Source organism: Drosophila tropicalis, unplaced genomic scaffold (assembly GCF_018151085.1).
Source record: "Drosophila tropicalis isolate 14030-0801.00 unplaced genomic scaffold, ASM1815108v1 contig_393, whole genome shotgun sequence".
Lineage (NCBI taxonomy): Eukaryota > Metazoa > Arthropoda > Insecta > Diptera > Drosophilidae > Drosophila > Drosophila tropicalis.
Genome location: NW_027172855.1, coordinates 2,527,501 through 2,552,576, shown reverse-complemented (window position 1 = coordinate 2,552,576; position 25,076 = coordinate 2,527,501). Strand labels below are relative to the sequence as shown.

At 35.4% G+C, this 25,076-nt stretch overlaps 3 protein-coding genes across 4 annotated transcripts in view; 1 reads left to right on the top strand and 2 right to left on the bottom strand.

Moving 5' to 3' along the window:
* Nucleotides 1-949: 949 nt before the first annotated feature.
* On the bottom strand, nucleotides 950-19,037 carry ck (myosin-VIIa ck). Its single transcript, XM_068284367.1, has 11 exons — nucleotides 18,899-19,037; nucleotides 13,190-13,409; nucleotides 11,608-11,868; nucleotides 10,833-11,182; nucleotides 10,543-10,743; nucleotides 7,729-10,123; nucleotides 5,852-7,302; nucleotides 4,436-5,788; nucleotides 4,221-4,367; nucleotides 1,510-1,630; nucleotides 950-1,445 (listed from the first exon to the last, which is right to left on the bottom strand). Exons 2-11 carry the CDS (start codon nucleotides 13,205-13,207, stop codon nucleotides 1,239-1,241), a joined length of 6,504 nt encoding a protein of 2,167 aa, XP_068140468.1. The 5' UTR covers nucleotides 13,208-13,409; nucleotides 18,899-19,037; the 3' UTR covers nucleotides 950-1,238.
* A 648-nt stretch (nucleotides 19,038-19,685) lies between these two features.
* Nucleotides 19,686-21,227, bottom strand: TfIIS (RNA polymerase II elongation factor). 2 transcript variants are annotated; one of them, XM_068284479.1, is made up of 3 exons: nucleotides 21,168-21,227; nucleotides 20,925-21,010; nucleotides 19,686-20,761 (listed from the first exon to the last, which is right to left on the bottom strand). In XM_068284479.1, the coding sequence occupies exons 2-3, from the start codon at nucleotides 20,988-20,990 to the stop codon at nucleotides 19,868-19,870; spliced, it is 960 nt and encodes a 319-aa protein (XP_068140580.1). In that variant the 5' UTR covers nucleotides 20,991-21,010; nucleotides 21,168-21,227; the 3' UTR covers nucleotides 19,686-19,867. The 2 variants fall into 2 exon arrangements, with proteins under 2 accessions (XP_068140580.1, XP_068140581.1); XM_068284480.1 differs by lacking the exon at nucleotides 21,168-21,227 and having other exon boundaries at nucleotides 20,925-21,109.
* Nucleotides 21,228-22,073: 846 nt separating this feature from the next.
* Nucleotides 22,074-25,076, top strand: part of vas (ATP-dependent RNA helicase vasa) — a 26,363-nt gene continuing 23,360 nt past the window's right edge. Inside the window, 1 exon segment of the mRNA XM_068284731.1 lies at nucleotides 22,074-22,212. The gene's annotated coding sequence lies outside the window, so the exon portion shown is untranslated.

Genomic DNA, 25,076 nt, shown 5'->3' with positions numbered 1-25,076 from the left:
ACTCATTCAAGGTAAAAAGTGGCCTATTAATTCACCTAAAAACAAATTAACTTGATTGTTTAAGAATGAACATCGTGTTCATCTGAAATGGCTTCACTAAATCAGATTGACCAAAGAAATGTACTAAACGAAAGAAAAACATACAACAAAATTAAGTCATAAAGATTCATATGACAAGTATTGCTTAAAACCAAACAAAACTTGTATACACGCTTTGTGAAAAACACTTAAAATTGTAACAACGGCGCGGTATCAAGTAACCAACGCTGAGCATGAAATATAAACAATTTTCAACCCCCGAAAAACGTGGGTCATTAGAATAAGTATTTTTAAGAACAATTGTCGTCTCCTAGATTTTAAGATTTCATTTCTATACACAACACTTAATATAAAAATTTAAAAATATATATAGGATGATTATAATGTTTAACTTAGATTAATTATAAACTCTGTCCCTACAATAAAGCTACCTCGAAAATAATTACCCAACATGAAAGCGATCCAATAAAGAAACTTCTTGTTTCATAAGACAAAAATTATGTTTCCTCCACAGTTTTCAACCTGTGGAAATTTTGACCCACATTTAGATGCAAATTATTATTAGTTTCTTTCTTTGATCCCACGCTGGTCAGCAGCATTTAAAATTTATTATCTTGAATATTTTTCGTGTGTTTCCCAAGCTTTCAATTAAACTTTTACATTTGAACTCACCTTTAAGTGACACCACAAATAAATTAAGACTTGTTTTTGGCATTTTTATAATTTATATAGTGTATATAATTTATGTATTAAATAATTGAACATTTCTATGTATTTGATACAAAACGTCATCAGTACAGGAATTGGAATTCTGCAGAGTTTAGAGAAATAGTTACAAAGAAAATGAAGAATAGAAAATGCAAAAAAAAAAAGGCCTATCTATATATAGTAAATTTTAAGTAATGATTGATTGTCTTTAAGTATATTTAATAATTTAAGTGTTGGGGAATGTGTTCGATAGGAAATACACGTAACTGCCTAAGAAACAAATGTGCGGCGCATTTATACAATAATTAAAGAAATAAGCGAAACATTTGGAATTCGGTGTAAATATTTAGGAAAGGAATGTATAGTGTTCTCTCGTTACTTAACTAAATGTACTAGGCATATATATATTTATATATATATATATATATTGCAATTTATAATTTATAGTTGTTATAAATATTTCAATTTGTTTTTTTCTTTTTTGTTTTGTTTCAGTTGGCTCGTATGGTACGATTCTTATTCATATTGGTCAACATCAACGAGATATATGAAGTCAGTAGATCGTCCATTTTATAACCCAGCGAGGTCTCACATAACAATTTTGAGCCTCTTACAAGATTACCAATGGTCATATGGAAATATGTGTTACCCGATGACCAGTTCGAGATACGAGTAAACGGATGTGTGACCAATATATCCTGCAACAAATAACAACTTTAAATAGAGAAAGTTTGACGATTTTTAAATTGATTTTGAACTTACTTTGGTCACTGGATGGATAAGACTTACGCCATGCTTATTAATGGCAATGAGCAACATTTCAGGATAATTCGGCTCGGTGGTTTGTTTAACCTCAAAGAAGGCTGAACCAAAGGTTGGCCACCTAGAAAATAAACAAAATTTATTAAAAAAAAGATTATAAAATCAGAATAATATGATTATCAGAGAATATTAGGTGTTTGAATTAGTTAACTGCTTCTGTACCTCATCTAACAAAAGCTAATATTTCTATTGTTTTTATACCCTTGCAAAAAGGGTATATTAATTTTGGTCAGAAGTGTGCAACGCATAGAACGAAGCATCTCCGACCATACAAAGTATATATATTCTTGATCAGCACGACGAGACGAGTTCAACTAGCCATGTCCGTCCGTCCGTCCGTCCGTCTGGATCAACGCAAACTCCCCTAGACCGTAAGAGCTACAGAGCTGAAATTTTGCACGTAGGCTTGTATATACTGCAGGCGTTGTATATCTCGGATTCAGCCGGATCGGACCACTATATCATATAGCTCCCATACAAACCCCAAAGTCACGAACAGTGACTTTTCTCAATAACTTCGTTATTTTCTATGCTATAATCGTGAAACTTAATATTAGAGAGTTTACTACGCCTATAAACGACTGTGCCAAATTTGATCAAGATCGGGTGACTATATCATATAGCTCCCATACAAACGGCCAAGTCACGAACAGTGACTTTCTCAATAACTTCGTTATTTTCTGAGCTATTGTCGTGAAACTTAATATTAGAGAGTTTACTACGCCTATAAGCGACTATGCCAAATTTGATCAAGATCAGGTGACTATATCATATAGCTCCCATAGGAACGATCGGGCGAAAACAGTGACTTTTGTAAATAACTTCGTTACTTTTAACGCGATTGCTTTTAAATTAAACATTTCTTAATTTAATATATATGTTAATGACTGTGCCGAATTTGATAAAGATCGGGTGACTATATCATATAGCTCCCATAGGAACGATCGGTGGAAAACAGTGACTTTGATCAATATCTTCTTTATTTCCTATGATTGTAGGCCTTTCTTTCGCAAGCATAAGCCTTTTTAGATAAAACGTTCTTCCACATTGATGGCTAATAGGTAAGGAAAGAGTTACCAAAAAAGTTGCAAGGGTATACAAACTTTGACGCGGTCGAAGTTAGCCCCGGCCCTCTGGTTTTAATTTTTGGCAAGTTTTCCAATTTCGGAACTTGGTAAGTTGTTTGCTTAATATGGAAAGAGTTATATTTTGCATATAAATTCTTTTGTAAGCTGAACTTAATTTATAATCAACTGAATTTTGTCTGTCTCATTACATTACATTACATTTACATTAAATATTTGCTTTTTATACCCTTGCAGAGGGTATTATAAAATTGGTCAGATGTTTGTAACGCACAGAAGGAGACGTTTCCGACCCCATAAAGTATATATATTCTTGATCAGCATGAGAAGCTAAGTCGATATAGCCATGTCCGTCTGTCCGTCTGTCCGTCTGTCCGTCGGTGCGTACGCGTTTTACTCAGCCATCTTAAGAGCTATCGGGATGAAATTTTTTTGGGAGCTTTTTTTACCCGGGTGAGATAAAGTATGAAAATCTTTGGGATCGGACTACTATATCATATAGCTCTGGAACAAAAATTTTTGCAAAAATTGGAGTATCCCCATGAAATTTACCAATATAATAGAATTTGATATAAAATCTCAGATCCCAAAATTTGACCCTGATCGGATAAATAGAACACAAGTTACAGTCTATATAAATCGGCTCAATCGCTGCCGGCAGCTCTGCTTGCTGCCTACTACGTCATCATCAAATCAACAGAGCACATGCATACCACACAGACGCAACGCTACATAAACTGTATGTGTATGCGTGGCTTTGCTTAGGGAATGAGGGAAGAAGAAGAACAAATTGTACATAGTATGAAGAGTAAAATTGTTTTGTTTGTATATTAATGAATTGAGTTGCAGAAAACAAATTTTGAACATGTGAAATTATTATTGTCAAGGACTGCAAGGGTATATAAACTTCGGCATAGCCGAATTTAACTTCTTTGATATTTTTTATATAAATAACAAAATATGTTTAAAGGCCTCCGGGTACTAGGCTTAAATCTACAGCACATGATAACCTATTAAACCTTTTAGAATAAAAAACTCGAATTTAAATCTTCTTCTTAAATCTTAATTTCTTTAACTCGTAAAACTTGATAAACGAGTGAAACGTCATCTGATTTAAAAGAGACATTTTCGTAAACTTGTCAGTACAAAATATGGTTAAATTATACCTTAAAGAATACTTGCTAGAAATATATCCGAAAGTTTCTTCCAAAACGTTGAAAGAAATGGACAAGTTAAAATTTTTCTGACAAGTGTTGTTCGTTTTCTATATTATAAATATATTTTTACCAATACTCTGGTTTTTGTCAGAACTATTGTAAGACCGTTTAAGTACTTTGACTTTGGTTAATGTATTACAAACATTACAACAAACTTTTCTGAGTATTTCTACGCGTTCATTTTCACATTCTGGGCCGTTCTACACCTCTTTGTAGTACCCGATGGTCTTAGAGTAGCTCTACCACTGATTACTGCTTTAAAATATTTCATTGCTACTTAAATACATTAAATCTAAATTCCTACCCTTATATTAAGTAATTTTAAAAGTTTATCTTCTTAAATACAAACCTGTAGACAATCTTTAGGAAGGCAACCTTGGCATCTTCAGAACTCATGCCACCATCTTGATTATATGAGGCCACAATTGAACGTTTCCATTCGCTGGTGCTTTGCATTTTCATAATATCCGAAGGTATCAGTTCTCGCAGCATTTGTCTGTAATTAAGAGGGGAAAATTTATAAAAAGACCAATCGTTAAGTGAGTACTTTCTACTTCAACTCACGGTATGGCCTGCAATTCTTGTTTATTCTCGCCAAATCGTACACGGAAGACCAAGGCAGCCAATTTGGATGCCTCTTCTCGGGAGCATTTGTGATAGCCACGCAATAATTTTGGCAATTCTTGATGATAATGGAATATCAGATCGGCATTACGATCTTTGCCTGGCACAGTGTTTGTCCACAATTTTTTCATGAAGAAGACCTGATAGGTAAACTGTGGATTTGCTCCATCCCGTATGGGTCGCGCCTTTTTAATCCAATCGGTTAGATGGCGTACAAAATCAAAGAAGAAATCACCCTCCGGCACGGATATGACTTTATCGGCGATTTTCACAAACAAAGAGAAACCCTCACTGGTGCGTAGATTTAAACGTTGCGAGATGTTATTGCAAAAGTCCTTGGCACGCGTTGAGCTATCCACCTCGAAGGCCTCATCCGTGTCGTCGGGGAAATAGACTTTGTGAAAGATTTGCGTTGTCTTGTGCTGTATGGCCTCCACTTCCACCTGATGTGGCGGATATTTACGCTGTCCATGGCGTATTGTCTTTTGCAGACGATGCATCGAATCCTGTGAGATTGGATGACGACGCGTGCGTAAAAAGAGTAACAGTTCTTTGAGTAAGCCCTGTGAACAGGCAAAAAGACCAGTGGCCAACCACATTAACTCCCAGCCCCGTTCCTCAGACAAGCGATTACGATTATCGGTCAGTTGCTTCATTAACTGGCAATAGATCTCATCCCGTAGAATCTCATGTTTGAGGGGTCCATCGAATATGTGATCGGTGATCTCATTACCCATGCGTGGACGTTTCGAAGGCAAATCTCCCATATACTTTAATATGGCGGCAAAGGCAAAGCAAGCCTCTTCGGCCAGCTCTTCTTTACTCTGCAGTTTACGCAATAGCGGAGCCTTGATGGGATCTCTGGAATAACGCCAGAGTTCCTCACTGCGCTTTGAGCTTAAAGTCAATGTCTTGGACATGGTACGTTTGGGTGGCAAACGGAAATGATCCAAAGCATATTCCATTAGCGTGTGAGGACGATCTCGAGGCTCAACTGCGCCACCATTGGAAGCCATACTCAGGCGACGTCCATGATGAGCTTCTTCAATATTAAATAGAGCCAGTATATCCTGCGGTGGTTTACTCAATGTGGGCAGGACATAGACTGTCTCGGCGGGGAAATCACCGCGCTCTTGTGAGCGATCACAACGTCCTATACACCAGCCATTATTGAGCACAGATTCACCGCATGACTCATCTTCCAATATGATTAGATCACCCTTAAAGAAGGACAGGAAACTTGTGCCATCCGATGGCGCACGATAATCCTGCAGAGCAATCACAAATTTCGAGCTGCCAAAAAAGAAATTTTCATAAATAAGCAATTAAAATGGAAAAAATTGTATTAAAACTCACCGCTTCTTGAGGCCATCCAAAAAGTAGACAACCAAATCTCGTATATCCTCCGCGTTGGGACTCTGGAATGTGAACTCCTCTCCACGAACAGTGGATAAACTAAATGTCTGGGTGAATACTTTGTTTGTCTTCTGGCTGGAAACGGCTGTTATCTCGGGAAAGCTTAGCTCTAATAGAACTTGCTCCTGATCATCTACCACATAGACACCCGTCCAATTGACTGCTATGATGACATCATTTTTCGGTAAATTAGGTCCAGAATTACGATATGCCTCATAGAAACGAGAGAAGAGCAATGGCCATTTATATTTGGCATAGCTAACAATATCCTCTTTAATCTTCAACGGTGCTATTTTATCCTTGACATAATAGGATTTCTTATAGGCTTGCAAGACCAATGCGGCCCACCGTTCAATTGCTTTATCGACACCGCTTAAACAGAAATCGGGTATAAAATTCGGCAATAGGGTAAATAAACGTTCCATGGACATATCTGTGCCATATTCAATAAAATATTGCTGGGCAGCAATCATGGCCAAATCTTCCTCTTTATCGCAACGATATTCACCGAATTTAACGCCACGTACCACCTGTTGATAGATGAGATTTGTGGCCACTTGATCATGTGTGGGTTCATGCCAGGGGGCAAATATCTCCTTGCGGAAGAACAAACGCCATGGGGCATTTCTTTCCTGGGCGCCCTGTTCCTTGGCATATTGTTCACACTGAGAAATGGCATCCATCACATGATCTCCACCACTGCCCAATGAGCTAACCTTATCAAATAAAGCTATATACAATGAAAAACCAAATTGATCTTTCAAAGTAATCTTATCCGATAACTGATTGCACAATTCCCTCGCAGTTGTGGCTGAATCCGCCAGCAAAGTCTTTGTATTACCGTCCATAAATGTAATTGGTAACATAATGGGTTTCTTTGATTTCGTTGCCTGTAACTCCAACCACGATGGCGGTTGATTACGTGTTCCATTGTTAAACGTACGCTTCAAACGCTCCTCACAGTATGGCGCATAACCGGGTGGTCCTTCGCGGATAAATGCTCGCAAATAGTTGACAAACTTCTCCGAGGGGGCAAAACAACCAACGCATAACGATAACAATATCCATCCTCTGGCATGTGAGGATTTCAATGGATTATTGGTCAACTGTTTACATATTTGACAATAGATTTCATCACGCAGCTCAGCTCTCAATATGCCATGGCCAATGATAAAGTGTAGCTTCTCCAGATTTGAAGTTGGTCGCGATTGCAGCCACGATTGATAGCTATCCGCAGTGTATTCATCATCCTGCAAACGTCGGCGAACATCCTCACCCAATTTATTCTTACGTTTCAATGTCAGCGAGACAAGTTTGTGGCGTATGGAACGAGGTTTTTGTTTCAGAAAAGCATCTGGATCCATTCCCATGAGTTGAGCTTCCTGGAATTCCTGTAAGTCGAGATATGACAATTGAATTAGTTGAATCTTTTAATCGTTAATCTAAGAGCTATAACCTAATTTGTGCGGAATTGTTTGACGAAAAAGATTGGTTCAAGCCAATTTTGTTGTTTTTTTTGGAGGTCAAGTGGGGACTTTCCGCATCGATTAAAACGAATGTTAATCGGACGGGGTAAGATCCAGACTAACAGGCAACAGAGCCTATGAACGTTATGGCAATCGGTGACAGTTTCCATAAGATTAGCATAAAAAAGAAGAAGCTCTCGTGAAACATATTAATTTAACTCAAGACTCGCCATAATTAAGATGCAGAAACAAGTATTGCAAAAAGAGATTTTTAATGTAAAGTACCTGTTCAATCAATTAATTATAAAAGCAAGGTGACCACACGAATTAAATTACTTTATATTCACTCACCTTACTCCTTATGAAATTTCTACCCAAAGTTGCTGTCACTTTGGACATCACGGATGTGGTATCCATGCGATCCATTGTATGATATTTTGGCTCCGGCATATCACCCGTAAATCTCAATATGGTGATCCATAAGGCCTGTGCGGCCAATTGATCACCTTGTGTATGCAATGGCAGTAGCGGATGCTTTAAAGCCTTTTTCGCATATTGATGATTGACATTGCCTTGGAAATACGTTGCAGCGAATTTCTGAAATTTAAATTCCGACAAATCCTCCTCATCCTCAGATATATGCATGGGAGCAATAATATCATCTTGATTCACTGTCTGAGCATGGGGTAAATCATTGAAAACTGAAGTCTCACGGCCGGCATGTGGTGTGGGAGCATCGCTACTCGAATCGGGTAGAAAATCAAACATTGCCTCAACCAATTTGCTATCATCGACGGGTTCTTCTTGTTTGCGGGCGGCATCGTTGATGATATTCTTCTTCACCTCCACCCGACGACGATCCTCGAGTTGTTCCTGCAAGTCACGACGTTCCAACTCATGCAAACGATCGCGATAATGCTGTTCGGCTATTTCACGTGCATGTTTATTGCCACGATGCAGAAGCTCTTGCTCTTCCAACTTCCGTAGTTGCAGCACTTCGGCAAATTGTTTGTGTTCGAGACGAAGTTTGCGATATCTTCGCACGGCAATCATGCGACGGACATGCGACTGTATCTTAATGACGGCCCACATTTTATGGCCATATTCTCGTCTAACCAAATAGCCACGAGCATGAGCCTGTAGACCGACAATGTGACCACGCAGATGACGAAACCGATGAGATAATACTCTTGAGCGTATCAGAGCCTGTAAACGCATATAGCCCACACGCATGTTACGATAACGTTTCCGTTGGGCATAACCCTTCCAGAATCTTTGCACTGTAATTGCTGCAGCTCGCAAGCGTAGAAAACGCCGTCGATAGACCCAACCACGTATACTACGTTGGAGTATTAGGATTTTCCTTGTCAAAACACGATCTCGTTCTTGTTCCAAGAATAAATCATGAGCATCCTTGAGAAAAACTTTCGTATGACCCAATTGATAATCCGATTTACCCAAAACCATGGCGCATATCCTTGACGTAGCTGCTTGGCAATCGGTGCGATGAGCTGGCGGTACTCCAGGTATTAAGAAGCGATATCTCTCGACAAATTCTTTAAAACCATGTCGTATGGGATAGCCAGCTCGTCGTATCCTTATGGTTTCCATCATGCCCGAGTAACGCAACTGCCGGCAACATAAGCCACGATCAAACATCATAGGCTTTTTCAGTTCATTAGGCTTAATGCAACGTATGAAAAATGGCTGGCAACTGCATAGAGTCTTCATCAGAGCATCCAAGCTCTTACGAAACTGTGTCGATAGTGTGGGAGTTCGTTTCCTTGTCTCAGCGCCCATTTCAATATCTTGTGCGAAAATTTGTCGCAAAAATTTATTGCCACTTTGGCTAACCAAATGCAACAGATCAGGACTAAATGTATCACGGTTTTTATCCAAGAATCCACGAGTGTCATAAAAGACCACACCAGCAAAATGATTTAACCCAAAGCTAGTGTTTATATCCGATTTGGGTTTCAAATAATTCTTATGCGATCCGTGTGTCTTATGTAATTTGGCCAACATTGTCTGATCCGTGCCCTTGGGAAAGCGTGCTTCTTCGTCGATTAGGGCCATAATGTTTAATTGCTTGATGGCAATTAAATCCAAAGCATCTTGATTATCAACAAATTCAATATGCTGCCAATTAATGGCCTCATGGTTGTATTCTTCCTGTTCGAGTTTAAATATATGTTGCACGAAAAATTGTTGCAAATTCTCATTCGCATAGTTAATGCAAAACTGTTCGAAGCTATTTTGATCGAAATTCTCGAAACCGAAAATATCCAGCACTCCGATGGCATTGCGAGATGTGGCTCTGGGTTTATAGATGGCCGTATTGATTTTTTTCACAATGTGCACAAAAAGACGTCCGTAAATGCCCTTCACAAAGGCATCTCGAACATCCACTGATTGTTCCCGCGACAGGGTGGATACAACTGTCTCGCCATGGGCGAAAAGAGTACGTCTGGTTAGCGCATCGATTAAAGGTTGAATCGGTAGACCCAATAGACCAGCAACACGCTCCACATTAATATGCTCTGGTATTTCGGTTGCATCGAGATTATCCACAACAGTTGCTTTATATTTAATATTGCCACAATGGAGTAAGGCAGCCAATAGTTTGATTATTTCCCATATCTCTTGATCGGAGAATAGCAAAACTTTCATGGCCGATCGTATATCCGAGAATTCAGCGGAATCGTCACGACCTTCGCAGGTAATGCTATTGCCACCAGTTAGATATCTGAGAAAAAGGAAGGTTAACAAATTAGAAATATAATAGAAACTGTTATACTATCACTATAATAGACTGCTAATTCTGCGAATTCAATGCGGCTATGTTAGACGACTTAACCAAGGGTTATGTATAACAGCTACATAAAGGGTTTATTCATACATGTTATATATTGCTTTTGTAAGAAAAATTAATTTACTTATATATAACAGTTACACAAATGTAGTAGAAAACTTTTATAGACGACTGTTAAACGCAACAACTGAACATATCTATCATATTCAACTGTCAAACACAATATTTGTGCATAATTGTTATACAGACTGTCATACATAAATGTTATACACAACAGATATCTACAAATATTTTACACAACTACTAAACCCAACTGTTATACAAACATCCTGATCTGATCACTTCCAACTCACTTGTAATCAGCTGCCACCCCCAAATCCAGACGACTCTTCTCATCCGTTGACAATCCAGCCAGTATGCAATAGAACACATGATAATTACGTTCACTATGATTCTGTGAAACAATGCGTGACTTCTCCAATAAATATTGTTCGATTTTGGCTCCCTCGATCACACCATTAGCACTGAAGTGTATATCTATGTATTTGCCAAAGCTATTAGCACAACAAAAAAAATAAAAAAAAAAAAAACAAATAGTCATTAATCATTTTTCAAATCGAATTTCAATCGAATAGTTAAATACCGTGAAGAATTATCATTGCGTATTGTTTTGGCATTGCCAAAGGCCTCCAATATAGGATTAGCTTCAAGAATCTGTTGCTCAATCCAGGAATGTTTGCCACTTATTGCCGCCAAATATTGTAATATCAATTTTGTGCTCTCCGTTTTACCGGCACCAGATTCACCCGATATAACGATACATTGATCCTGGCGATAGCGTTTCATATGCGCATATGCATTATCGCCAATGGCAAAAATATGCGGAGGCAATTCACCGATTTTACGCTCCTTATACAATTTGATCTGATCGGCTGTATAAATGGGGAGTATTTGGTAGGGATTAACGGCAACCAATATGGAACCGGTATATGTCTGAAATACAAAGAGAGAGAGAGGAGGGAGAGAGTGATAAAAGTGTGTGTTAATATGCAGATTAGTTTTTTGAGTGTCTTTTTGATAAGAATTCTTTAAACTTTCGAATAGAAGAAAACTTATCAATCAGAAAATTGATAATAATAATTTCAAAAAAGTAATTGAAAATAGGTAAATGATAAGAAACTTGTGATATCTATAATGATGTAATGCCATATTTGGCTTAGGTCATATATAATTAACAGTGGCGGATCTAGTGATGTGAAATAGGAGAGAACTTTGCCCCCTAAAGTATACTATAAACAAGGTATAGAATACTTTTATTTAAATGTCCCATGATACATATGTACATGTTGCATACTTTAAGGGACAAAGTTTAATACCAATTTACAGCTCTTAGATTCGCCGTTTAATTAGGTACTTACATATATTAGATTTTCCTGGTAACGGATGAGTAAATTTCTCAAAATTCCAGCCTCATGGAGATCTCCCAAAGATATCATATCCTCCACACCTTGCACCGACGACGCGTGCATGGCCTTGATGCGACGCTCCGGTGCAAGCCAAACCTCATCGCCATCATCGTCACGCACTTGAATGCGACGACCCTCCGCTGAGATGACACGTGCTCCAATGGCCACATCGAATTCTCGACCCGAAGCGGGCTCTATCCAGATGTAGTCACCCTGTTTTTATATGTGTGTTTTGTTTGATTGGTTTAATATGGTTTGGTTTAGTTTCAGTTTACAATTCTTTGACATTGCAAAGTAACGACTTTACGACGAGGCTGCCTTTTCGGTTGCCATGGACACAACATGGGGAACCATTAAAAGCAACAAAAAACAAAACAAAAAAAAAAAACCTTTACGTTGTTTGTTGTAAGAATCACTTGAGCGGAACACAGGAAAAAAAAACAACAACAACAACACGCATACACCCAAGTCTAAATACTATGGCATGGGGGACACATACACATTGTGCACACTGTACAGTGTACACTGTGTATTTATGTATGTACACAGTGAAGGTAATAAATCTCTGGACTAGAAAGACAATCAGATTCGTTTTACAACAATCCAAAGAGATTCAGCAAAAGTCTTGAAGGTTTGCAAAAGAAATCTTTCAGTTTTCAGGAAATAATTCACGTTATCTTATCATGTGATTTCTCCATAAATTGAACTTTCTTATTTTAAGGAAACATCCAATTAGTTTTACGAAATATTATAATTTTTGTTGCTTTATGTATTTTAAGGCTTCTTTATAGGTCAATCTTAGAATACATACTTAAACTGTGATACAGAGATCAAGTTGATGTTTATTAAACTTGTGTACAAATTGTAAAATAAATTTAATGTTTTCATGTTTGTTCTCATTTTTGAATCGTTTTTAAAAGAAATAATAGATAAAACTTGCTAATTGAAATTTCGAGAAAAATGTCGAAAATGTTACTATTCAAATTTAAGTTGAGTGCTTTCTAAATGTTTTTTTAAATAATTCCCTAACTAATCCTAACAAATACAATCAATTTAATTACAATTTAAAACAAAAAACTATTATTTTCATTATTTGTTAAATACGATGACACCGGATTTTAAACTCACGAGGCTAAAAATGTTAAACATTTTCTAATACTAACACTCACTCAACTTTTGTTAATGATGATGAAAGATAAAATGTTTTATAGCTAAAAAGTTGTCATAGATTTATTATAATACACTTCGTATATGTACTTTTTCAGCTTTAAAGCAGACTCGGTCACCTGTTACATGCCTTTTGTTGACTTAAGGGGCTATTTTGGGATTTTACTGTCCAAAGATTTATGACACACACTGTAGCACTGCAAGAGCTATGGGAAGCGTTTTCTATAACCTTCTACTTTACATATGAAACTTCCGTTTTTTAGTTGTTGTTTTTTTTGATTTTTAATGTTCTGGCACCTTTCTTCCAGCGATTCTTGCAACATTTTGGTTGGTTTTTTGTTTAACATAAAGTTTACTTTACACTTACACGTGTTACAATCACCATAATCGTCGTCCTTCATTTACTGATCCTGGCAAATTTAAATACATACAAAGTCAGATCGGTCGGTCCTCTCTTCTCCTGGTTCTCCTGCTTGTTTCTTATTGTTGTCTTTAGTTTTCTGTTCCGAAAGAGAACAAGTCGTAGAGTTTAAGCCATAAACTAGCAAACACCAACAACAGGTTGCCGCAGGCGCTAAAAACCGGCTCTGGAATAAAACAAGGCAAGAAAAAGAGGAAAAAAGTGAGAGAAAAGAGGAGAGAGAGATAGAAAGAAAAAAAAAGATATATAAAAATTAAGGTGAAGTTTACGGTAAATTGAAAGAATTCACAACAACTTGTCGCTGCTTGGTTAGCTTCATTTTGTTGGCCAACAACAACAACAATAACAACCATCTAACACTAAATGTATTTCTTTCATTCATTTTGGCCAACTCACTCACAGAGCCAGAGAAGACCACCTCAAATCTAACAAAAACAACAACAACAACAAACTAGTCATCGGCATTAGCAACCTTTTTTATGATACTTTCGTTACTTTTTTTTTATTTTTCTATTCAACAAATGAAATATAAATAATAAAAGGGGAACGGACAGACTCAACGTGCCCAATAATACCTTTAGACATGCAAAAAAGGTTAACCCTCATTTTCACTTTTTAACCAAAATATTGTTTCTTGTTTTTTTTTTTCCTTTTTTGTGGCCAGAACTGAAGACACACCGCAACGCAGCAAACGCGACTTAATTGTAATGCAAATTATTCGATTTTCATTGAAAAAATTTACTTTCATTACTTTATAAGGCGAGAACAATGCTACTCAACGATTTGGTCGACAAGGCCAAATAGGTTTACCAACAACAACAACAAAATCAAAGAAAAAAGAAACAGAAATAGAAAGGTGTTGAAGTGACAATTTTTCTAAAACATATACATATATTCAAAATCGTGTTAAATACTTAAAAAACAAAACAGTTTAATCACAAGTTCTAAGCCAGCTGCGACATCTGCCAGATAACTACAATCGTTTTCTTCGTTTTCGCTAATGAAATGTTCATTAAACCATTTTCAAATAGATTTATTTACTAGAGTCTTGAAGATCAAGTTGATAAAATATAGAAATTCAAGTTACGTTAAATTTATTGATAACAAATTGTTTTTAAAATATTCACAAAAAATTTAAATTTTTGAATATCCAAAATCAAAATGATGCTAAAGATATTTAATAGGGTTTTCTAATTTCTAATGCTCTGATTATTTCTAAAATATTAATATCTTGAAGTTTGATAAAGAAATACTAGAACGAACTACGTTTTTTTTTTTTGAAGTGAAAAAATTTGTGTAGAGTTTAAATTGGGAATGGTTTCATTTCTAAAACGTTTTCTGTGAAATTCTAGATCAAATAAACGATATACATACATACATACATGGTACATATGTATGTGAATACAGAAGCGCCGTGACGGTTGTCTAAGACCCAGTCATTTGAGCAACGAACAACGAGGATCCGGGTTCGAATCCCAGGCTTGGTTTTTTTTTTACAGCCTTAGTTCCAGTGCTTGTAAAATATAGTTAGTTGATAGTTTAAAACTAACCTTACTTATAATAATAATAATAATAATGTAAAAAAAAAGTGTGAAAAACAGGAGATGAACTTAATGTGTTAATTAGTTAGATATCATTTCAACAATAATTCTTCTTTGTGTGTTTCAAATTTTAAGGTTTATAATTTAAGACTTTTAAAACCGCTTTCAAAGCTTTATTAAGATGAAGAACCTCCACAAAAGATCTTCCGGTTTCTTCCTGAAAATCATCAAAAAAAAAATGCCTAACTAAACCAAAATGCATATCTTATTTTCGTTTAAAAAAAAGTCTGTTACTAAACTTCCGATGGAAATAGATCATTTCCTTAGGCTATTTCGACACTTCAAACTATTTAATTTAATGATAGACAATTAAAAACATATTTCACTTAGGGTCTTTCTTAGACTATTTATTTCTTAAATTTCTCTGCCCATTGGCCCACAGCGCGGAGTCCAACAACTGGACACCTCATCCATCATTTAACACTAAATTTCATTGTGCAGAGCAGAGCAGAGCACTTGCAATGCTGTTTGGTTGTTGTTGTTGCTTTTTTTAGTTACTCATTACATTTTGTTGGTTTTAGGCGTCTCTTTCTAAGCTCCTCCTAAAGTAATTGCAACATGCCAGACAACAACAAAAAAAGTATAATAACGATTTTAGTGGGGCGTCACGTATGTATACCAGTCTGGTTACGCTCTAGCAAACAGAAAATACTCAGGGAACCGATCCACCAAACACAACCACACACACACACACATATTTAGACTTATACCTGTGGTACATCACATCATAGTCAACTATGTGGGGTACAATTTTTGGCTGGAATCATTGTGGTTAGAGTTCAACTTTTTAGTTAAATATTGCCTAATACATACATTTTGTGGGTCTATGTATGTATGTATGTATGTGTTTTGGTGTGTGTCTCTATTTCTCTCTCTGTTTTTGGCAGCGTGCCTTATCAACGGGTGGGCACTTAAATACATTTTGTAGTCCACTGATAAGGCGTAACTTAACATAAGTAGATGATACACATATTCATAGTACAATCATTCTACAAGGTGTTATATGTATGTAACATACCCCAAAATTCATTAAGCAGCACATTTAATACTCTAACCACTATGGTTTACTTAGCTAAAACGTTTAATCTATAATAAGACTAACAAATTGTTGTAACTGAAACTGAAATGAGAGTTTGAGAAGATCAAACAAACGGTTCATCCATTTGTCAAGTCAAGATCCTCGCGGAGATAATAAAGAATATTCAATATATACCTAAAAAAGTTTTCGAGGCAACAAAAACCAGTCGAATAGCAAAAATCAAGAATATTTCGACCTGTATACATTTCTGTAAACGGAAAATCTTAGTCCAGAAAAAACAAAACCAATATTCTTTACTGAAAAAGCATACGGATATCTGCTTCCGTACTTCCGACACATTATTTAGGTCTATTTTGTAAGGAATAACAGTCCTCACCAAAAGCGGTCGGACATAGTCAAATATCGAGATAAGTTGAGATGGCGAATGGTAAAGTCTGAGTAGTTTAAACAGTTTTCGAAAGGCCATCGTTCTGCTACCAAAAAACTTTTTGACCGAATTTCTTCCCCTAGATACGCCATTGCTCGAGTTTACAACCAAAAAGCATTTACCCTAAATTCGGCTAGAGTATACTAAGACATGATTAATGTTAAACAAATGATTGGATCATAAACTAAATTCAATGACAGTTTCAAGAATTTCCGTTTTAGGCACGTTTATTTTTGGTTTAGTTGCAAATAGTTTTTTAAAATGTTTATGTATTTTACTTTAACCAAAAAGATTATTATCAAATGGGTAAGGGGAAAGGTGGGGTTAATGGGCGGCAAGTAGTGAGAGTGCGTGTGATTGTGTATGTGTGTGTGTTTGTGTGCCTGCTCCAAAAGTTCATCCAAGAGTCATTAGTGAAAGTTCGCGCCATCAAGATGGGTAAGGGGGGCAGAAGAGGAGGAAAACCTCTCTGACGCCACGTACAATTACGGTATATAGTACGATTGTTTGAATGTGTGCATGTGTATGTTTTTTTTATGTCGAGATAAAGATATGTATGTAGAGATATTATAATAAACTTTATACGTTGCCTCTTTTTCACTTTGACTTTGACATTTATCATATACCGAGATTCGTTTTTTTTTAATAATTTTTTCTTTGTTTCTTTTTTTATTTACTTTTTCTTCAAAAGGGTTTTACTTTCAGTTAGAAAAACATATGCTCCATTCTTTTTTATGGGTTTTTAATTACATATTTGAAAGTTCTTATTTTACGTCAAATGCTATTTTCTCTTCATTCATGTTGTGTAAGCAATTTTGGGAACTTTTTTTATTTTTAAGGGAAAAATATTATAAGTAAATTTCGGTTTAAAATTTCAAATTATCTAAACAAAAGTCCTTCAGTTCTTTTTAGGCTTTTTATTCCGAAGCGGGTTAGCTCAATCATTTTGTTTCACATTTCATTTGATAATGGATTTCTTTTAATATTATTAAGAATACATAATTTATTAATTTATTGTTATTGTCTTAAAACTTTATCTTTGAAATATGTAGGTCATTGATTTTCTACTAATACTTTTTTTATCTGAAAAAATTTAAATGATGTAAGATCATTAATTTTCAATTCTCTGTGATATTCTCGAAAAAAACATATTTTTTTTGATTCAAATGATAGGCTACCATATACCGATATAAACCAGTAAAGATGATCGATTGTTTTTTTTTTTTTTTCTAGTGTAGATTTTCTTCTCAGTTTAAAGTTAACATTTTACTTCCCCAACAAAATTGACGAAGCGCTGGCATAGTATTATTTTCAATTTTTTTTATCATTTTGACGAGACCTTAAAAAAAAAAAGAAAAAAAGTTTCACCAAACAAACAGAAAGTCGCGAAAGCCCCCGGCAAGAGACCAGCAACAATAATAACAACAACAACAGAGGCAGAGAGCAACATTAGTATAAGTGTGTAAATCCGAATGGGAACGCAAAAAAAAAAAAAAAACAAAATGTATTCGAATTGAAGAAAAAAGGGTTTTCCAGACGCACACACACTTTCGCATGTGCATATGGACACAGAGAATGTCCCGTTGTGCAACAAACCGGCCAAACAAGTGTGTGTAAAAGAAGAATGCTTTAGCCTTAGCCTGGTCAAGCTCAAGGAAAGAGAAAGAGAGCCTACAACATGGAGAGGAGAGATAGAAAAATTGAGGCTTGAACTTCTATGAATTAAGCACCCAAGTGTAAGCCTCTCTTCTGTAATGCTCTCACACACTCTCTCTCACTTGCACACAATCTTACACTCATATTATTTTCTAGCTTTTGCTCTTTGGGCAGGTGTATGTTAGTCTCTCAGTATGTCTGTATGTATGTAGTGTGTTAGTACCGTTCTAGCCAACAAAAACCTGAAAAAAATGCAGTGCAGCCACGTCTCAAATCAAACTCTTGAAAAAACTATACAAAAAAAAAAAAACAACTATAACCAAAATGATTAAACACAACAAATTGGTAATTGATTCCATTTCAGTTTTTACTTGACCCTTGTCATTTTTAATTCCGCTGCTCATAAGGTTTTCCGACAACACTCACTTACACACACACACACACACACAAACAACTACACATTACCAGCTCTGGGTCTTGTGCAGGGTTAATGCACTCTTTTTTTTTGTCTTCTTCACTCTCTACCGTTTTTGTAGATATTATTCATAGTTTAATTAACACTTTTGTTAGTCTTTTTTTCTTCAATAGCTATATATGTATGTAGATTAATTCTGGTTTCGTTATTTTTTTTTTTTTTTTTTTTGCAGCCCGTTGAAACGGATTTATTCTTTTTTTTTTGTGTTTAAAACAGGTTACATAAATAGGTCACGCACCATCAAGCGCCTGGAAAAGTGCAGCGCGCCGATTGTTTTTCTTTTTTTTTTTCGTTAATCAAGAGAGCAGTAGAGAGTGATAGAGAAAGGGAGGGGAAAGCAACAAGTTTCCAATTAGAACTTTTGAACTTTCCGGCAATCACAGTAATTATTCACATTATATCGGCTATTAAAACAGCATTTGTTGGTTTTGGACTTTTTCCCCTGACTTGAACTTACTTTTGCCAGCAAGAACACAACACCGTATCCGCGTTAAAACAACGATCGCCGTAAGTGTATAAAGATTAAGTATACAGGCGACGGTGCAGCGACCGAAACGGAACCGCTCAACTCAAAAAGAAAAACAACAATGCGAGGAGACGGGTGAAACCTCGATAACAGCAATGACTAGAGATGGGAAAAATAACGATATCGATTGTGTGACAGTGTGACAGCACTTTTTTTTTGTGCGGCCTCTATAGCGGATTTTGAAATTTTGATGGAGCTTCGACAAAAACTTTGCAAATATTATAAAAATTGCATCAGAGATTTTAGAAATTAAACTGAAATCATCCTTTCGAATAAAAAGTTTTTGCCTAGAAGGATATTTAATACACAAATATGTTTCTATCTGGAAGTTAACTAATAATGAATATACCCTATGTGTAATGGGTATCAAAATAATACCTGTAAAGGTAGTAGCAAAGGTGATTTATAATTACTTCGCAGTCACTAGTAACACCTAGAGGCGATTTAAAACAAAAAATCGTTTAAAAAGATAAATACCTAGGTTAAGTAATTTTAATTTGGAATGATATTTTAAAAACTACATGCCAATTTTCAATATATTTTAGATTATTCGACCCAAAACAGTTAAGGAAACTTGTGACCGGTGTTGATCTTAAACGTGACTGCGCGGCTTCGTATAAACATTCAAATTCATTGTTATCAGTCTCTCTCGACTACTGGGCTCTTATCACTCTGAGTAAAGCGAATTGATTTCCGTGTATTCAAAAAATTATGTTCGTTTACCATCAATAATAGTTAAATATTTATTGAAATTTTTAATTTTTTAGGTGGTCAGTGTGAAATGCGACATATTATTATTTTTTATTACTTTTTCTTAGTTCTCGCAATTATAAAATGTGTGTGTGGTATGTGTGTCTTTACAATGTAATAGAAATTAAAATTTACATATAAATGGTTATCCTAACAGAACTTCCATCGGTTGCCGCACTCGTTGCACATTACAAATGTGGTCATCGGTTCATCAGCGGATCTGGTCTGCAATTGGTTGTAGGTACAGTTGCGTTTCTTGCATTTACCACACTTGAGGAGATCTGTCTTGGTGCCCTGTACGGTGGCCAATTGGGCATCATTGATGGCTTCCTTGACAAACTTCTCACGTAGCTTTTTCATCTCATCGCTTGCCATTTCCTCTGGTGTCATTTTGGCCAATTGTTTGGCTGAAACGGCACCGCACATAAAATTACCTCTCAGACCAGGATTCTTGGGATCCTTCAGATTGGCCACTCGGGAACGTATACGATTTTTGTATTTCATATCAGTATTTTTAAACTCCGAATAGATGGCTTCCTCCAATTCGGCAGCCATTTCTTCGGGTTCGGCACAACCTTCCGGAACTTCGCCTATTTTCAATGCTGTTGTCAACATTTCACGGCATTTCAAGCGTACAGCATCTGTCATACCGCCTGATGGGAACGATGTCTGTGACGAGGATGATGATGGTCTCTTGTCATCACGGCCTTTGTCCTTGCTAGATGAACTTGAGCTGCTGCTTGACTTCTCCTTTGATGACGATTTACTGCCACTTGAAGATGAGGATTTGCTGGCATCTTTGCCAGCCCCTGAACTAGAGCTATTGTTGTTGCTGCTGTTGTTATTTGTCGTTGCCGGTGCCGGGGTAGCAAGAAAACGTTTCCAGTTCTTAATTAACGTTTTGGCCAAAGCAATAACATCATCATCCTTGCTGCTCTTCCGGAGTTCATTAACCGTCATGCCTATCCGTGTCTTGGTCAAAATTTCCAGGTTAATATTCAGAGTTTGCAAGGTTTTTAGCAAATCCAAAGCCTGATCCTGACCCTGCAACAAAGAGAAGGAGACCACAAGGAAAGTCTCAGTTATTGGCGAGGCAAATAAATCTGGCATATGCACAGTTGAAATTTCATTTAGAACTTATGGATATTCGCTGCCTTAGACGACGATATAAGGGCATTATAATTTATAGTTTTCTAACTTGACTTACCGTGCCATCGCTCGATATTTTGCTCATCTTCTTTTGAATCCGAAATACTTCATCCTCCACGCTCATTTTTTAACACCGCCAGAAGACTAGAAAAAAAGATATACAAAATTTGATAGAAAAAACGCGTTTGGTAAAACCAATAGAATTGGGAGGTTAGGTTGGGTTTATCTATAATTTTTATCAATAATTTATTATTATTTATAATTTGGTAGGGCCGGCAATTTGTTAAGTAATTTTCAGTACATTCTTTTCCCTCCAATAAAATGTTGTTTACTAATTTTTTTTTCTTTTATGTATTCCCTAGAGATGGCCGATACTTTTGGGTCACAGTTACCGCTGAATTCACAGTTACAGAAAATAACAGAGAGTAAAAGAGTTAACATTAATTATTTTAAATTTTAAAGTAATTTTGTTAATATTAACATTTTTTTTTTTAATGTTATACTTTTCTTTATTTCTTAAGTTGGTTTGAGTATATTTCTTGATGCGGCACATTAAAGTAATCGTTAAATAAACAAATTTTATTAAAGAATCATAAGAAAATCGTGCTTTTTATTAAACCAAAAAATGTTTAATATATGTATATTTAAGAGTATAGTAAATTAATTTATATCTTAAAATTTTTGGTTGTGTTTTCTAGTATTTTATTAATAGCCCCTTATTGGATATCCCAGTATAATTTTGCTCTTTTCTTCGACTCCTTTTCTCGAGTTGGACTCTTTTACCTGATGTTGGTACTATTTTGCACGATTTTTACTCTTTTGTTCGCGTTGGGGACTCTTTCCCATGAACTGCTCTACTCTTTTGTTGCATATTGGATGCCTTCATAGAGTTGTGAACCCCCCTTGCAACATGTTGAACGGATTTTGCTATGGTCACACTTAGATACGATGCGGACCATCGAACTTATCGCACTTTCCTAGTATTTTCGACTATTAGTGACCTCTTCTAAAAAAAAAAAAAAAAAAGTGGAACGTCGCATATCGATACTATCGACGGAACTCTCAGCTCTAGTCGGTTCGTTCCGTTCTTCAAGAATTTACGGCGAGAGGGCAAGAATTTACGGCGAGAGGGCAAGAATTTACGGCGAGAGGGCACGAATTTACGGCGAGAGGGCACGAATTTACGGCGAGAGGCGAAAAAGCAAAAACTGAGGCGAAAAACGTTCTTCCTATTTAAAGCTTGTCGCGCAGTAGTTCGGCCGCGCAACCACTAATAATCAGTGGTAAAGAAAAAAAGAGTAAAAGTGAAAAAAAAAATATAAAAAACAGTAAATAGCTGAAAGGCGGTAAGTTATACAATAATTCAGGGATTTAATTGTGTTTGGATAAGTTGTAGAGAAACGGTTAATTATTTACAAATTAAACTTTTTCAATCAAATTTTAAATTATTTTAACAAATTTTGTAAATATTAAAGCGTAACTGAATTCGGAAAAAAAATTAAGACCCTTTTTGCCAGAAAAGTCTTGGCGTTCTTTGCTTTTTACTCGTCATTCATTCTCTTTTGAAATTTGGTTTGTTCCGTTACTTTGTGGCAGCCATTGCCTTTTTCTAGAGATTTCTTTCTTCCTTGTGGTAGTCATTCGTTCTTTACGTTCTGTGCGTTCGTCAAAACATTAGTATAACGGATCTTTAGAAATTGTGCCTGTATTTGTTTCTAAGCAAGATTTTGCAAAGTTATTTAAGTTAAAAATTATTTTGCTCAGTGAGTTGATGCTAAATTTTCTTAAAACAAAGCGACCCCTTTTTAAATAAAAAAAAAAAGGAAGAAAAGAAAAAACTAGAACATTGAAGTTTACAGTTTTAACTGTCAGCTTGTGGCTGTCATTGCATTTTTCTCAATAAAATTATTTCACTTCATTCTGAACGTGCGTTCAGGTCAGTCGTTTTTTAACTGCTCGTGAGGAATTGTGTGTATAAATCAAATAATTTAGTGAGTGAATTGTTGCTAAATTTTCTTAAAACAAAGCAAAGCCGCTTTTTCAATTAAAAAAAAAAAAAAGAAAAGAAACTAGAACATTGAAGTTTACAGTGTTAACTGTCAGCTTGTGGCTGTCATTGCATTTATTCTCAATAAAATCATTTCACTTCATTCTGAACGTGCGTTTAGGTCAGTCAATTTTCAACTGCTCGTAAGGAATTGTGCGTATAAATCAAATAATTTGGTGAGTGAATTGTTGCTAAATTTTCTTAAAACAAAGCAAGCCCTTTTTTAAAATAAAAAAAAAAAAAAAGAAAAAAAAAACTAGAATATTGAAAGTTTACAGTATTAACTGTCAGTTTGTGGCTGTCATTGCATTTTTCTCAATAAAATCATTTCACTTCATTCTGAACTTGCGTTCAGGTCAGTCATTTTTTAACTGCTCGTGAAGAATTGTGCGTATAAATCAAATAATTTGGTGAGTGAATTGTTGCCAAATTTTCTTAAAACAAAGCAAGCCCTTTTTAAAAAAAAAAAAAAAGAAAAGAAAAAATAGAATATTAAAGTTTACAGTGTTAACTGTCAGTTTGTGGCTGTCATTGCATTTTTCTCAATAAAATCATTTCACTTCATTCTGAACTTGCGTTCAGGTCAGTCGTTTTTTAACTGCTCGTGAAGAATTGTGCGTATAAATCAAATAATTTGAGTGAATTGTTGCTAAATTTTCTTAAAACAAAGCAAGCCCTTTTTTAAATAAAAAAAAAAAAGAAAAAAAGAACTAGAATATTGAAGTTTACAGTGTTAACTGTCAGTTTGTGGCTGTCATTGCATTTTTCTCAATAAAATCATTTCACTTCATTCTGAACTTGCGTTCAGGTCAGTCGTTTTTTAACTGCTCGTGAAGAATTGTGCGTATAAATCAAATAATTTGAGTGAATTGTTGCTAAATTTTCTTAAAACAAAGGAAAGCCGCTTTTTAATTAAAAAAAAAAAAAAAGGAAAAAGGAAAAAACTAGAACATTGAAGTTTACAGTATTAACTGTCAGTTTGTGGCTGTCATTGCATTTATCTCAATAAAATCATTTCACTTCATTCTGAACTTGCGTTCAGGTCAGTCGTTTTTTAACTGCTCGTGAAGAATTGTGCGTATAAATCAAATAATTTGGTGAGTGAATTGTTGCTAAATTTTCTTAAAACAAAGCAAAGCCCTTTTTAATTAAAAAAAAAAAAAAAAAAAAGAAACTAGAACATTGAAGTTTACAGTGTTAACTGTCAGTTTGTGGCTGTCATTGCATTTATCTCAATAAAATTATTTCACTTCATTCTGAACTTGCGTTCAGGTCAGTCGTTTTTTAACTGCTCGTGAAGAATTGTGCGTATAAATCAAATAATTTGGTGAGTGAATTGTTGCTAAATTTTCTTAAAACAAAGGAAGCCGCTTTTTTAATTAAAAAAAAAAAAAAAAAAAGAAAAAAAAAATAGAACATTGAAGTTTACAGTATTAACTGTCAGTTTGTGGCTGTCATTGCATTTATCTCAATAAAATCATTTCACTTCATTCTGAACTTGCGTTCAGGTCAGTCATTTTTTAACTGCTCGTGAAGAATTGTGCGTATAAATCAAATAATTTGAGTGAATTGTTGCTAAATTTTCTTAAAACAAAGGAAGCCGCTTTTTAATTAAAAAAAAAAAAAAAAGGAAAAAGGAAAAAGGAAAAAAATAGAACATTGAAGTTTACAGTATTAACTGTCAGTTTGTGGCTGTCATTGCATTTATCTCAATAAAATTATTTCACTTCATTCTGAACTTGCGTTCAGGTCAGTCGTTTTTTAACTGCTCGTGAAGAATTGTGCGTATAAATCAAATAATTTGGTGAGTGAATTGTTGCTAAATTTTCTTAAAACAAAGCAAGCCCTTTTTCAATTAAAAAAAAAAAAAAAAAGGAAAAAAACTAGAACATTGAAGTTTACAGTGTTAACTGTCAGTTTGTGGCTGTCATTGCATTTATCTCAATAAAATCATTTCACTTCATTCTGAACTTGCGTTCAGGTCAGTCGTTTTTTAACTGCTCGTGAAGAATTGTGCGTATAAATCAAATAATTTGAGTGAATTGTTGCTAAATTTTCTTAAAACAAAGGAAGCCGCTTTTTAATTAAAAAAAAAAAAAAAAAAGAAAAAGGAAAAAAATAGAACATTGAAGTTTACAGTATTAACTGTCAGTTTGTGGCTGT

What these genes read in the sequence shown, in the direction of transcription:
- TfIIS (XM_068284479.1), bottom strand. Translation starts at nt 20,990, where the DNA reads ATGAGCGTGGAGGATGAAGTATTTCGGATTCAAAAGAAGATGAGCAAA. An exon ending in AAATATCGAGCGATGGCACG is followed by an intron (nt 20,762 to 20,924) that starts GTAAGTCAAGTT and finishes TCTTTGTTGCAG; the next exon opens with GGTCAGGATCAGGCTTTGGA.
- ck (XM_068284367.1), bottom strand. An exon ending in ACCAGGAAAATCTAATATAT is followed by an intron (nt 11,183 to 11,607) that starts GTAAGTACCTAA and finishes TTTGTATTTCAG; the next exon opens with ACATATACCGGTTCCATATT. An exon ending in TTATCCATCCAGTGACCAAA is followed by an intron (nt 1,446 to 1,509) that starts GTAAGTTCAAAA and finishes TATTTGTTGCAG; the next exon opens with GATATATTGGTCACACATCC.